A 15,956-nucleotide genomic window follows, 5' to 3' on the forward strand; every position below is an offset into this window, starting at 1 on the left:
AGAATTGAACTTGGTGATCCGAGCCGTGGCAGTAAACAGAACAAGGTCCTCAACCAAAGCTTGTCTCGTGTTAGAGATCTCGATGTACTTTTCTCTTTAATATTTAAAATATGAAACCGAAAACAACATACAGTATGGAAGAAAAATGCCTCAAAACCCAAATATCAGCAGTGAGAATTTATTATTACTGCTGACCTCATGCTCTGTTCCAGTTGTTAAAAGCAACACATGTCCTTAACATATTAGACTTTGTTATGCTACGGAGTGAAATGTATCCTTTAATCTGTTCTGCATTACGTACACAAACATTTTCAAATGTCACAGCTGGGAAATCACAAGCTGCATTAGAAACAGACGTCCTGCTACTGTGCATGCTGGTTCACTATCATTCCTGACTGGGACACTTAATGTGACTAATTCCACCTGCGCTTTTCCTGCAGTGACAAATTATCTGCAACAAATCAAAATCAGGTCATGTTCTATCAGGTCTTACCCAACGTGTAAACTGACTGAATGTGGACCAGATCGCATGAACAATGAAGTCGGCCATCATCTAATTCCCTGAAGGTAAATGAATCGACCGCCAAACAAAGCACAGGAGGTTGTCAGCTCTGTGTTCATTAACCAAAGAGATGCAGTTCAGTTTGTGTGTATGTGTACAGTATGTATTTCAGTTTCAATGTTTGAATTTGTTCTCTGTACATGTTTTACAGTATTGTCTGTAAAGCTCTCAGCGTCTCTATTACATTGAATTGGATAGCAATTACCAGTGCTGCGATTGAAATGTAAATCAAGGCTAATGTGGAGGATTAAATGTGTCCCTCAGTGACAATATGGCAGTGTAATCTCTGTATTAGCACTTTCTCTGAGCCGTTTAAATAGTTCTTTGTGGGAGAAGACACCCTCAGTCCCATCAGTTGTACAGTAGAGTACGTATGGAAATGTTGTGGAAAGCACTCGTCATAACACCATGTATGATGACTTGCTGTTTGCTGTTCAGTTTCACTCCTTCTGATCAGTTTTGTGGTGGTCCATCTGGAAATAATTCTATCAATAATGGATGGACTATCAAACAGTGGATCTGACTCGATCTCATTGGAAACCCGGCGATACTACCTCCCGCCTACCGATAGCCGTAACCTGACTGCACCATAGGCCTGTCAATCAAAGACACGCCAAATATGGTCACTTCTGGCTCCAGAGGCTCAGAGCAAAATGTCAGGCTCCATGTTCACAAACAGTGGGCAGGTTGCTGCCTGGACTTACTGGACGTTTATTTAAATGAAAATCATTGAGAATAAAAAATAAATAAATAAAAGATACACTGGATTTATTGCAAGGTTTTAAAGTTTAATTCTTGAACAGATTTTTTTTTTCTAAACATTGCTTGAGAAGAGAAATGGGAGCAGTTCTTGAAATCATAGTTGAAAACATACAGAGGGAAAGGAGTTTGGCAAACTGAGAACAGGAGCAAATGACTGACTCGCTGTAAAGGAAAGAATACACAGACGACGACAACAACAACAACAACAGAATACAGTACAACTTGTTGAACATGTGGAAAAAAAAAAACATAATAATTAAAAAAAAAAAAAAAAGGTCACAGCTACAGCAGTTGACTGACGTTAGCGCGGGAAATCGTCATGATCAAAGCTGAATTTGTCAAATCCAAAAAATTGTCGTCGTAGAGAGGAAGAAAAATCCAGAAACAAGAAAAGCTCTATGCAGAGGTAGAGTTCAGTGCACAAGGCTATGACACACACACCTAGTAACCAGCCGACGGGACGCCACAGGTGTTAGCTGTCGGAGTAGTACATGTTCCACCTCGGGACTCACCACGGTTGACCTCACGGCATCAACGATTATTTCCGGGTGTAGAAAAACACCACACTGGGCTGTATGCACACACATACAATAAATAGGATATACAATCTTTGAATACCTCTCATGGTTTGAACTCACAGAAGCAACTCCGGTCACGTTGCTTCCCTGCGGACACGTTTTGCACTTTTAATTTCCCGCTCATTGAAAGCACCACGCAGAAGCAACGCTTCTCTTTCCGAGACCAGAACCCCTTTTTCAGATACTTCATGTGCAAGTTGGCTGACACGTCCAACAGGATATCGTCCTTCATCTCTCCATGACTTTGGTACAGTTCTGTCCCTTCTCCCCCCCTCCCCCCCGCAGGTCAGTGGTGAAGGGGGGGGGGGGGGGTATCTCTCCGACCTGGCAGATTCTCTAGTTGCTTGACAAACAACATAACTTAAATCAGTCGTGGAAGAACACAAGCGAGAGGCGAGTACACTGATGTCACATTTGAAATTGGACCTTTTTCTGACATTTGTTATGTTGTGAAGAAAGAAAAAAAAAAAACTTTTTTTTTTTTTTTTTTTTTGACATTTCCGGGTTACGTCGTGACATTTTCAAGCTTACACTTACAGTAACTGTCTATTCAGTGATGTCGTGGAGAAAAGTAGATCATTAGGCAAACAATCACCTTCATAAAGTTAATATATATTAAAAGCATTACTTTACACTTGAATCAACCCCTCAAAACTAGAATTACTTAAAACAATTAAACTCAAGGAATTTGTATTTTTACAGTCGACTACATCTGCGTAGATTTCCTATTCTTGTTTTCAGAAAGGTCAAGAAAAAGAGCAAATCAGGAGGTAAGTAATTCAGGAGAAATACTGTTTGACAGCTTCGCTTTACATCCAGGAAATGTAAGAAACTGTGGAGCTCAGAAACTGACAAAACCCTGGAAAAAGGTTATCAGATAAGTCACAGATATGACTGAATATATCAGGAAATAATATTGTGGGTTAAATTTAAAAAAAAAAAAAAAAAAAAAAAACTTTTGTACTTTTCCTTTTAAACAAATGATTTGGCGAAAAGCTTTTCGTAATTTTCTTTTAACACGAATCAGCTGATTATTTATATTTATTTCGTTTCTATTGATATTTCTATCAGAAGACGCTGTGGTCTGATGCAGGGTTTGTGTGTGGAGAGTCTTGCTCGAGTACGAGAGGACGGAGCTGCCGGCTGGCTGACTGGTTTACACTTCAGGGAGCTACTGCGCTAAAGCCAACGTTCCCGTTGAGACTAACGCCACCAAACCAGCGCCTATTAATGTTTATCATCCATAAACTGAATAAACTCTTGTAACAGTCGCTAAAGCCTCTTAGCTTGGACGCTAACACTAACAAAACTGTTATTTGGATGCGTAAGGAAAAGGAAAACAGCGGGAGAGGAAATACAAAAGTACAGATAAATGTTTGAGTGTCAAGACCAAAAAAAAAAAAAAAAATCGGAAAGTGTAGGAACTGAAGAATAATATAACGTGGAAATAAATGAAGGTATGTTATTTTATCAGCTGATTTAAGGTAAATGGAAAACGATGACTTAACTGATAACCTTTTTACTACATTTAAACAGTTTCAAGGCTCCATAAGAAACAAGCATCGTCTCTTCAATCAAAAACATGAATCTGGCAATGTTTCCACCCAGTGGGCTCAACAACAACAAAAAAGATTAGAAAATGAGCCTGAAATGTCTTGCATTGTCTATATTCCACATACAGTATGTAACAAACAAAAGATGGCATTTTCTGCAGTGCGAAAAAAAAAAGAAAGTGGAGTGGCGTCTCCCATTTAAGTCTTAATACTTCACCTTTCTCTGGACTTGATTTGTCGTAGGAACACAGAATGCAACGGATTTCCCGCCTCCTCATGTGCAGTAAAAACTGACCCAATATAAATATTCTAACATCATTCTGTTATTCTTTTTTCTTTTTTTTTTACAGTTTGACCTCCTTCTACAGATTTAGCTGTATTTACACTGTACAGAGAGAATTTAGCAAAATGTATACAATATATTGATTTTGGATGCAGTGTTTCAATCATCCCTCGATGCGTTTCCATTCACGTCGGTCCTCCGCAGACTAACAAACACAACTCTGAAGGATCAAATCTTTTCAGTGGCTTCCATTTGTGCTGTTCCTTTTGTGAGCAGGAAGAACCGTACAAAAACTTTTAAAGGAGAAAAAAAATCAAATCAAATAAAAAACAACTTCCGAGTGATTTTGTTCTTATTCCTCCGGTAGAAAGGGGGAGACGTGTTAAACTAGCTTGTTACAGGCACCACAGGTCGGGACAATGGCAGTGAGTAAAACACAAGCTCTTACAGTATGTCCCATGTCTGTCTTCCAGTCGGTCGTCTCCCAAGTATGCAACAACAAAGTGACCCACGGATATTGCTCTGTCGGTGTGCTGATAGGTGGCCTTGCTGTAACAGATACTATTCTGCAACTGGATGTTTTGCCAGTTGGATTCCCGTTTCCTGTCAAAATGTCAACGATGCGAGTTGATTTGTTGCGTGGTGGAGCGAGAGAGAGCTCTGACGATGTGTCGTCCAGTTCAACGTGTCAGCTGCACGCTCTCGTTACGGGTGGAATGTACGCGAGTTTCTTCTGTATATGCTTGAATATGTGAGCGGGGGGAGGGGGAGAGGAGTCTGCCGGATGGGAATGCAAAAGCACAGACAAACACAAACATATTGAGGATTTTTGAATTTCTGCAATGTGCCTACAAGCCGTCAAAAGATCATGTCGTGCTTCAGCTGAGGAACTGACTGAAGCACCAGATTGAAATGAAAGGAATGTACACGGCATCCCTCAGGCAGCTCGAAGAGCCATTCGAGCCTCGGAGGGAATTATGGGACGCCGTGGCTGCTGTTGTGTCGTGTGTTTTGCGATGTAAGCTCGTTCCTATTTGCTTTCCTCATCTTCACACGGTCTCTTGAGTCTTTCTGCGTTTCCACGTGGCTGCTTTTCTTGCGCAGTCCGAGTCTTCATTCCTTCAAACTTCAGTTTGGTTCAGCTCAGTTCTGTTTGGTTCAGTGCGGGCAGCCGGTGGGACTTTTATGTACAACGACCAGAGAGGGAGCGATCACACTTGTAAAAGTGCCAGACTGTGTGACAGTGTGTGTGTGTGTGTGTGTGTGTGTGTGTGTGTGTTCCAGACAGACCCGCTGATCCACAGGACTGCTGCCCACCCGGTTTGCCTGCTTACCAGGCAAAAATACGGCACAGGTCTATCTGCTCCTCCGCGGGCGACCGGTGTTAAGAAATGATGGCCGGACACCAGCGCACCACCGTCAGGTTGTCCGCGCTCACCGACCGCTTCTTGGCTTGTTTCCTCAAGTCCTTGTACATGTCGTCGCACAACCGCGAGATGGCCTGAAAGTTGAAAACAAAGCAAAGGTGAGCTGGCGATGGGAAGGCTTTCCCTTTTGGTTTCAGTGGGTGGTCGGATGTGATCTTTGACTGTGTGTGTGTGTGTGTGTGTGTGTGTGTGTGTGTGTGTGTGTGTGTGTGTGTGTGTGTGTGTGTGTGTGTGTGTGTGATAAGACGAGTGGTTTGACTCCACAGTCCCGAGATGGATTGTGTTCACGCAGGATGTTCGGAGACAGTGGTTGTAACTCTGCTCAATAAAGTTAGGGTGAGCGACGACGCAAACTCTAATACATCAAAGTGTCGTTTTCTGTCCTCGGGCTTCTTCCATCAATATTGATAAAACAATCTCAACCAAACACGGGACATATTTCCAAAACATTAGGTTTCATAAGTTGACGAGAGTTCAGTCATCTGAAAGGAAGATAACACTCTTTAACTTCTCAGTATTCTGGCTGAAGCTTCGCTCTCTTTTCTTTTATTATTTTGTCCAGACTTATGTGATCGCTGGCTTCCGTTCAGTCATTTCTGGGATATTTCAAAAGAGCTCCAGCCAGATTCATTCTTGGCAATCTTTGGTCAATTTGAGAAGATAAAAGTGGTTTTATAAAGCCAACAAGTGGCATTAATGTTGGGAAGGGTCACAGCAAAAATAATTATCATAATAATTCCGCTCTGAGATTGGAGATGACCCACTTTCACCTTTTGTATTTTTTAATCTTTCAAACTAAATCAACTTCAGCCATATTTGATGTGTTTTTTTTTTTTTTTTTAAATTACAGCTCTGTAACAAAATGTCAAAATGTGCGCTGTTAAAAATCAGTTTCCGTCAAACAGATCTTTCGCACAGAGAAAACAAATCTGTCAGTGACGGCAATGATATTTCAAACAGCATCTGCAGTGAGGCAGCGGGACAGGAAGGGAGAGACAGATGTGGACAGCACAGCCCTTCGTCCTGTCCTTCGCCCTGCACAGGATCCTCCTTCTGTGTTTTGTGTTCTCGAGTGTTGAGCTGAGGCTCCTCCAAACACTAATTAGCAGAACAGTCTGTGTTTATTGTATCCCACATCCTCAGGCCACAGTCAATTAGTTTCAGATGTTCTCCGGCTTTTTTTTTTTGTTGGTCTCTGTATAACCTGAACTCCAGAATCAGAATCCGTCTCCTGTGCCTGTGTGAGCTCCTCACCTCTAATTTCTGAGCCTTCTCTCTGCTCAGAGGCTCCAGGGGGAAGCTGAGGTTGTTGGCCTCGGCCATGGAGCGCAGGTCGAAGTAATACTTGGCGTAAACACTGGACGGCACGTTGATGTTGAACTGCAGCAGCTCCAGGAACTGACGCTCCAGCTCGTTCCTGCAGCAGAGAATCAGGATTCCATTTGTTTTATTTCTGGGTGTATTTTCTCTGCATAGCGAGGCGAGAAGAGACGAGTGGAAGCGTTCCTCCCGGTAAACCCGTCACCTCGCACAGACAGACACGCGCGGTCCCGATACACACCGGTAAATCCCCGGTACACCCACCACACATAAGCCCTTCCTCATAATGAAAGGGAATGCTATCTAAGCAAGGAGCTGTGCGCATTATGTGGAAGAAATATGATATTAATCCCGCATCCCGAAAATGCTATTGTCACGCGCTGCCTCGTGCTCGACAGCTCTGCGATCTCCGCTGCAGCGCGACGACAGCCGCTTTCATATGCTTCTCCTCAGTCATGACCGATTCCATTTAGCATTGTAACTACTATCCATCTCTACTTGCCAGCCTTTGTCCCTTCACCCACGCGCATTTACCAGGCATGCAGCAACAGACGAGCTAAATTTAGCCCCCGCTGGAGCCAAACTCTGCCTAATAACGCTGCTTCTTGTTCGTCTCATTCAGCTATTCTCATCTCTGCTTCTTCTTGTGTTGCCCTGCTCCACAGTTTTCTTCCCCAGACTTTCCCCTCTAGATATTTAATGGTCAGTAGGTGGAAAGGGAGGAGGGGGGGTAATTTAGCAGGCTCTGGTCAAACACCCGAGTCGGTGTCCGGTAAATTCGCACGTGCCGGGCTCCCGCTCGCTGGACTGAGTCCCGGACGGGTGGATTACAGCCCAACGGCGAGGACAGACCGACACTAGTGCAGAGGAGCGCGAGAAGCGGCGGAGGTCAGAGGTGGCGGCGGAGGCAACACGTCTGCAGCGTCGTGTTCCTCCTCAGGAAAACCCAGCCAACATTCCTGAGGACATGGAGGACAGAGCGGTGCACTCGTGCTCGGGACGCTTCCTTTCTGTGTCACCGTGAGATCAAGAATTACACACAGCATTGTCCAATTGCATTTCTAATTTAATCCAGTTTATTGCTTCAGCGTGAAGCCTTAAATTGATTAAGAACCGCGCAGCTCCTATTAATCAGCTTGTTAGGAACTAATAAACCAGTTTTGTTTTATGGGGTTGATGACATGGCAGCATGTGGGTGATTACTGTTTATTTATAGGCCAAAAATTCAAGAATTACAGACATTAGCTCGTGTTGTGTATTCATCTTCCTCTCACTGAGGGTGGTCAGTACCTCATTAGCATTGATGTAGTGTGGAGTGGGCAGAGGTCACCCTGAGCATGTCCAGACCATCATGTACATGACTCTTATCAACTCTTATCAACACACTTCAGCTATTTCTTAGCATAGCAAGAGCCAGACTGTCGGTCACAGCAGAGGAAGGGTTAATAATAATGACGTACTCCACTGTAAGGTCAGGTCACATGTTTTAAGTGATAGAAAAAAAAAAAAAAAGGGAGGTTTTTCTTTTGGGGTCTGTGTCATTTTTCAAGCAACAACAGCATATTCAAAATGTGAATATTAGTTTAATTGTGATGGTAAACTGAATATCTTTGAGATTTGGTTCGTTGCTCTAATTTAAAAAAGCAAAAATGAAAATGTTAACTGCAGCTTTGGGGAATTTTGAGAGGCATTTCCCACCCCTTTTTTTAAATTATTTTTTTATTATTATACTGTAAAGACCAAATTGTATTGCTCAATCAAGAAAATGATCTGAAGTTTAATCAGTGATGAAAATAATTGACAGTTGCAGCCTTTGAGTTAATAACCTCAAGAAGAAACAAACATGTCAGTTCTGCAGATGTGCACGTAAGTGTGGTGTCATGCCTCGCAGACCTTGTGGTTTTTCTGCTTGCACCACTCGCATGTAGCACGACAGCTCCACCCTCCACTGAGGTCGGGTTCTGAGTGATACCGCTCTCCGTCTGCTACAAACCTCTCTCTCCAACTAAAGTGTTTTACAATCTCAGAGAATGTGCTGCATTATGTTCTCCCATGCTAATTTTATTGAAGCCATCATATGGTATCTTCAGTCACGTGACTCTGCAACTCCCACACACGGACGCTGGTTTCCTTTTGAGAGAAGCTGTTGTGGTGGAACGGTCCAGACTTTTCTCACTAATACAATCTTTGCTCTATTCTGGTGCAGATCACACTTTCCAAGGAAAAGAAAAAGCAGTAATTATTGTTGATTTCAGCTCCTTCATCATCGGTTGATTATGTATTTTTTTTTTTACTGGTAATCACCCAATTTACAACTATTCACCTGTCGAGCAGCACAATGATGGCCAGAGAAATGTCAAGTCACTAAAACCTAATCAGATGTTTTCTCAGTCCTTATAGGAATATTATTGGTGAGAGGGGCTGTTTTTTTTTTTTTTTTTTAAATGCATGTTTACAGCTTTTTCCACCCAAATAAAACAAACCTGAACCTGCTAGCTCTAAACTGAATTTATCAACGGGCACCAATTTATGTGTTTTTTTTAATGTTCTTATTTGATTATGTAATGAATTCGGTAAAAAAAAAAAAAAAAAAAAAAAAAAAAAAAAAGCCAAATATTTCCTGCCTTAGAAAAAAAGACCTCAAAGACTCCAGTCTATATACCTTTCTTGTGTGTGTGTGTTACATTTATGAGCACTTTTCATTGCAGTGTTTTCAGGGGGGGGGGGGCTTCCAGCGACTCACATGTCCTCCACAGTGATATCCTTGAGAATTTGGCAGTAGTCGACGTTCCAGACCGCCTGGTCGTCCCAGACCTTGGAGGCCAGGAGGATGGCCCCCAGCACGATACGCTTCCAGTTGGCAGGGGAGATGTCGATCTCAGCGTAGGTCAGCAGCCTCTCCAAGTACACCTGAGGCAAACAGATGTGGCGCAAAGAAGTATCTCAGGAAAACATTCCCATAGCTTCCACACAGTTTTAAAACAATAATTTTAAAAAAATACACTAGACCTTCGCACACATTTTCTCAAATCACTAAAATGTTATCAGCATGTTTTCCTTCACCTGTGGGCGAGCAGCTGCTACCCTGAAAAGCTCTCGTTGTTTTTAGTTTGTGTAAATTTCAGATTTTAACACCATCAATTTTTTTTTTTTTTTTTAAATCCATTTTTGTCCTCCCCGTTTTCTCGGTGTTTTAATTACCCTGCGCTCTCCCTGCCTTCATTCATTTGAAGAGTTAGTGCGCTGTCTGCTGCCTACACGTCCTCCAGGATGTCAGCGGCTGACGAAACCCAGCTTCCCCAGAGCTCCCTCATTAAATGTCCACGCCGATCGAATCCCTACCATCTCTCTGCCCCGCTCGCCGTTTCCATTTCTCTCTCTTTCTCTTTCAGGAGCCAGAATCCCCACAGTCGACACACGGAGCCCGCCGGCACCTGATCCCTACGAGCTGCAATATCTGGAGAGAAGCTGATTGTTCGGATCCACTGATCATCATTTTGTTACGATCAAAGAGAGAACGTTTGCCATCGCATGTAAGAGCTTAGTGCGTGGAGACCACTGGACGTTTTGCGAACGTGTATCTCGCAGATTTCTTACAGAATTGAATTGATCTCCCAAAAAACGCCCCCAAATATTAAAATGCATTCCTTCCCTTGTGCAGTAAAGAATTAAACAGGCTTTCCGTGGAAATAGCACAAGTGTAGATGTGCTATTTGTTTCGATTTTTTTTTTGTGGCGTGTTGTTTTAGTTTTCGGTAAACACTGAAGTTTGTGCTTTTATTTTGGAATTGTAATACACATTTCAGTATAATAATATTGTATTTTTAGTAGTTGTACTTTTGGGATTAATGCAGACTTTCTGATGCACAATAAGTTTGAAATAGACAATAGGTCTCCTATAAACAATAAAGGCGGTTCTTGCTCTGGTGTTTTTCCCCTGGCTGAGTGGGACTACATTTCTCATTTTCCATAAATAAAACTTACTGCAGACTCGACTGAATTCAGACCAGTGGCTTAAAACTTTGAAATGTGTCATCTCTCGGATGACAAGTCAGAGTTTGCAGAGATGCTGTATTTTTTTATGACAGATTGGAATATACTGTGCTGTGGATTCTTATTATTATTCTGTCCGAGTCTGCTCAGACGCACGACTGTCAGGATTATGTGCCTTAAAGACCTGAAGAGAATAATACTGCTGAACTGAATACAGTCATCAATGAGTAAATAGTAAACATATAATTACAGCTTATGGTTTGTACAAACACAGAAGAGTGTGACATCGTGAAACAGAAATGAAAATATTCTTTTAGCCCATTTCACATCCTGGTTTGAACCACGAGAGCAGCTCGGGTGGCTAATTGGACGAGTCCTGCTGCATTGGGCTTTGTGGCTGCAGGCGCTGCTAGCCCAGCTCTGTTTTGGCAGCAGGCGGCAAACACTGAAGTAAGTCGGCATAAAATGAGAGCCAGACCACAAGCTGGCATGATCAATATACAACAAAGAATCAAAAGACCAGTTCAACCACAATGAACCCAAATGATTGAATTGTGTGCCTGAGGCGAATGTCAGAGAGGCTTGGTGCTTGACAAAGAACCGGTCTCTCTTTTATTTTTCCTTTACCACAGCGAACGAGTAAAACACATTTGATGATGTTGATTTGGACCTTCATGATAAACTTTCTACCGAGATCATTCAGAGGATTGTGGGTAATATTAATAATACACATTAACTCTTCATCCTTTCTTTATCGCCACTTGAGGACTATCCAGTTACCGCGTGTCACGCCGATGAATCACCTCTGCTGCCTGAAACTGGCTTTGGTCATGGTGGAAATTGATCTGCGCTGCTGTAGCCTCATCTCTTCCAATATGCTGCCCCTGTGTGATTTTCTTCTTGGTTGTGTCTAATGGAAATCTTGAGTAATGATTTGTTTGAACACATGCCGACTCTTTGGGTCTCTGTCTTTTCCATCCCTTAAAGAAACCCCTCACTTCCCTCTCCTATGATGTAATGACTGCGGGAGGAAAGGAAAACGCCCTGCTTCCATCTCTTCTCCCCTGTCTAAAGTTAGCTGTGTCAGCTAAGCTAACCCCACAACCACCAGCCAGCGGCCCCATTCAATTACTGATGGCATGCCAGACGTTACTCTGGGGGCCTGGAGGAGGACGGCCGTACGCCCCCTGTGCTCTGTGTGCAAGTCTTAAACAATTTCTGTAAAAGACCACCTGTACACGGACAGGGACAGACACGGACAGGCAGGGACAGACACACACACACACACACACACACACACACACACACACACACACACACACACACACACACACACACACACACACACACACACACACAGACTGTTCACACATTTGTGCATCTGTCAGGAAGCAGAGCAACCTAATACGACGGTAAGCCACCAGGCTGGTCATATTAACCAGGCTCTTTCCTGCTCTCCAGGGACGCATGTGTCGGCCGGAGTGACACAGTGTGGAAAGAGATGTTTCTGGGCAGATGAGTGAGCGAGAGAACGTGACTCATACAAGTTAGCAAAATCCAGATAAGTGTTATACTCATTTATGAGCGAATATGCCCTGTTGCCATGTTTTATTGTATATTTTATTTCAAGCATCCAATTGTGTAATTGAATAAAAACATTGAACAATTTATGGATTTATGATGGGAGGAAATGCACATGTGATGTGGTAAAAAGGCTTTGTCAGTGGAGAAGAGAGAGAAATGAGATAGACAGGTGAGCAACGCCGGATGTCGTAAGTCAGGGAGAAATCCTACTGTACAGTAAAGCAATTATATAATTATATGTTACTTCTTCAAAGTAATTCTGAAAGGAAACTGCATATGTCAAACTTCCACCTGCTGTTCACCGTCTCATATTTTTGGACACATTCTCAGCGGTGCATATTGAGCATTTCATATGATTCAAAAGGGAGAATTGAGGTCCTGGAATGATCTGCAGTAGAAGGAAGGCAGCACAGGACACCAGAAAGAAAAGAAAAGAACCAGGAAGCAACACTCCCTCCTAGTGTCAGCACTAAAACACACACACACACACACACACACACACACACACACACACACACACACACACACACACACACACACACACACACACACACACACACACTTACCAAAGTGACAATGGCACACTCAGCGGTGAGCTGTGCAGCACTGAACAGCGTCCTGACGAAGCGGTAGATCTGCTTCTGCTCTGGGTCGTGTTTGTTATAATCAGCAGGAACCTCAGACTTCTATAACAAACACCAGATAACAACATGAAATCAAACATTTACGTCATCTGACTGTCAAAACAAGCTGATAGTTAAGATTTTTGCTTTCAAATAAGTGTTATTTTTGGATGGAGTGCTCTGTTGGTTTTAAATATGGAGCATCACGAAAAGTAGTTATTTCAATTTCTGAACTGAGACCCTGTAAATGTCAAGAAAATAAATCGATTTGAAAAAAAAACATCTGAGTAATCCAGATGACGTCATAGGATTCTCCACTATTTGATCCATGTATACTTAGCTGCTGTTCATCAGCTTGTGTGGTTTGTTTTGCCGATGAATCCTGACAGTTTGCGCATAGTGGAAATGTATTTTCAGCGGAAGCCTCACCGAGAGTGGATGCAGTTTCTCATCGAAAATGTCCAACAACATTCTTCCGTCGACATCCCTGGAATAAAAAATGATAGCTGTGAAAAACAGATGGCGTGAGTCCATTTAAAATACGCCAGTTCGATAAGCCTTTTATGGGCATTTCCCTGCACTTCAAACAGCTTCCTTATATGGGACTCCTACCAGATCCAGTGAATAAGAACTAGCTGAAATACTGGACCTCATGTAAGAGCCTCTCTGTATCCTCATCCTACACATCGTGTTTTGATTTTCTGTGAGGTTTGCTTGTACCATCGTTACAAATCAGATTCACCAAACTCTCTAAAAGGGACAAACCTGTTGCAAATTACGTCTTAATGAGATCTGATGCCACTAAAATTGCCAAATGGAAGCCTGGTCTGCTGTTTAATGCACATACATGTTACCAAACAGGAAGAAAGACCTTCAAGTCCTGCTGTCATACATTTGAGAGTCTGTGTTTGTATTTGAGGATGGAGAACAAAAGGAAAATAGTAATTTTGCAAGCCATTCATTTTTTTTTTTTTAAATGATTTAAACCAAAATGTATTCATAATTAAGTTCAACTGTATTAAGAGTGAAGTCCAACAAGTGTTTCCTCCACTGTGGAGACAGACTGTTTGTACAAGACTCATACGACAGGTTTAGACCACTTGTGGCTTTTGTTTATGCTTCTTGCATGAGGCTCGATGTCTCAACACCCTTTAACGAGGCCACATTCCTGTTGCAGAAGGATGTCCAGCTCACTCAGGCTTCCCATGCCGACAGCCATTAGACAGGATGTTGAAGTATCTAAAGAGCTGAGAATTCAACGTGAGCCTTCGGGGCCACACGGAGCATTTTCCTTCCGTCTAAGTTTATCTGTCTGCTAAACCGCTGATGTGTTTTTTTGAAAGAGGACTGTTGCATTAAGTAGTACATGAGGAAATATAAGAAACTATGTCTCATACCTGTTCTTTATGTGGTAGTATATAGCAAGGGCAACGCTGTAGAAACAAAAACGGGGACATCAAAGACACACTAAAACTGGCAGAAAAGGTCAACAAGCTACAACATGTCTTTGATATTAGATGAAACATTAGATAATGTGTTACATCACATGTGACCCGGGTCAGACAGGTTACCATTTGATGGTGTATTTGAGGTTGGGCTGACTGACAGTGCTGTCATCGAGGAATATGGTGGAACATGAGCTGTACTTCCGTCTCACTGGGCCTGGATGATGCTGGAGTTCACAAACATGCAGAAAAAACACACACACACACACACACACACACACACACACACACACACACACACACACACACACACACACACACACACACACACACACACACACACACGTCAATCTCTATTTGTGTCACACTAGGACCAGCCAAAGGCCTGGTAACAGCACGGGAAAGTAGGGCACCTGCAAGCAACTAATTCTGTCAGCGCCTGACATGGTTGCATGCGGGAATGGCATTTATGGTGGAGTGCATCTTTACAGAAGTGTCAAACTTCCATTCAGTGATTCTTGTACTCCTTGTCACCGGCCCATTTACTGCAAAATCATTTTCTCGTGGTGAATACTGAAGCAGTGTACTTAATATTCAGTCAAGTGATCATTTTCTCATTCAACAGCATTTCTAATCAATTCTGCCCTCATGAATTGCAACATTTTGTTCAAAAGCACACAGTATATTTCACCAGTTCATTCTGCTGGGCCCGAAGGAGGGATGGAAAAAGATGAACTGCACCATAATGGGATGAAACTGCTTCTACATTTGTGCTACATCTAAAAATAATAACAAACCACTTCTAAAACTGAGTTTATTTTAGGGTTTCAAACACATCCGAGGAGTTAAAAAAAAAAAATAAAATGGAGTGACGATGATAAAAGGTTTGGGTTACTTTAAAGGGTCATTCTGAGGAATTTACCTTGTTCTCCGAAATGTGTGTGAACTTGCAAAGAAATACAAGACATTAAAATTACTATTTGCACAGTAATCATAGTAACAAATGCACTACACAGTGAAGAAACATCTTTCCACAGGTCCATATTCAAATGAACTGCATCTTACTTACATGGTTGATGTAAAGGCTCTTCCGCTTTTCTCGAACTAAAGCGGGAAGATAAGAGAACAAACAGGTGTCACTTGGAGGTCAGTATCAGTGCAGTACACAACCCTCACAGACAGGGAGCAGCATTGATCCAGGGTTCACGAGTTCCCCTGGCAATATGGATCAGGAGAAAATAATGGAGAAAGAGCTTTTCTTTCAATCATTATTCGACACTGCATTAAACAAAGCAAAGCACTTTCAGCAAACACAATGTTTAATATGAAAAAGGACATTTTTAAAAGCCTGTCTGTTTTTTTTCCCTCTCCTTTAACATTAGGAACCGTGTATTAATGTGTGTGAAGGAGCGTGAACCAGTTAATTAATCCATTCATCATTTTGCTGTACATGAATTCAAATTAAATTGAGCGCAGTGGCTGTTTTACTCGAGCGCACATTGTCATACGAGCTGGTCTGTTTTCATTTCTTTCTGTTCAAACAAATCTGGTCATTTGAAATGCTAATTCTGCTTAATGGACACGATGATTTGTTAGTTTTATAGAGCCCACTTCAGCGAGTGCTGCGTTGTAGCAGTCTAAATATGAATAGAGCACACACGCGCGCACACACACACACGCACACACACACACACACACACACGCACGCAGCTGCGTGTCAGCACAGTCTGTTTGTGTCTCCATGTGTGTCAACAGTTTATGCATGTACTGTATGTTCGCTCTGATTTAGCAGAACACACAAGGGGGGGAAGGATCGCTCGCACAGC

General features: G+C 42.4%; 1 protein-coding gene across 2 annotated transcripts in view; it reads right to left on the reverse strand.

Moving 5' to 3' along the window:
* Nucleotides 1-1,329: 1,329 nt before the first annotated feature.
* Nucleotides 1,330-15,956, reverse strand: part of ccny (cyclin Y) — a 38,662-nt gene continuing 24,035 nt past the window's right edge. For both annotated transcript variants that reach the window (XM_069698048.1, XM_069698047.1), the window contains 9 exons: nt 15,200-15,234; nt 15,053-15,076; nt 14,257-14,357; nt 14,083-14,118; nt 13,115-13,172; nt 12,629-12,748; nt 9,229-9,395; nt 6,420-6,582; nt 1,330-5,239 (listed from right to left, as the gene is read on the reverse strand). In XM_069698048.1, coding sequence (XP_069554149.1) covers nt 5,123-5,239; nt 6,420-6,582; nt 9,229-9,395; nt 12,629-12,748; nt 13,115-13,172; nt 14,083-14,118; nt 14,257-14,357; nt 15,053-15,076; nt 15,200-15,234 — 821 coding nt within the window. In that variant the 3' untranslated portion in view covers nt 1,330-5,122. The remainder of the gene's footprint in view (nt 5,240-6,419; nt 6,583-9,228; nt 9,396-12,628; nt 12,749-13,114; nt 13,173-14,082; nt 14,119-14,256; nt 14,358-15,052; nt 15,077-15,199; nt 15,235-15,956) is intronic.

Source organism: Brachyistius frenatus, unplaced genomic scaffold, assembly GCF_029030835.1.
Source record: "Brachyistius frenatus isolate BFR_SWC_R1_liver_20210118 unplaced genomic scaffold, ASM2903083v1 Contig_25, whole genome shotgun sequence".
NCBI classification, from domain to species: domain Eukaryota; kingdom Metazoa; phylum Chordata; class Actinopteri; family Embiotocidae; genus Brachyistius; species Brachyistius frenatus.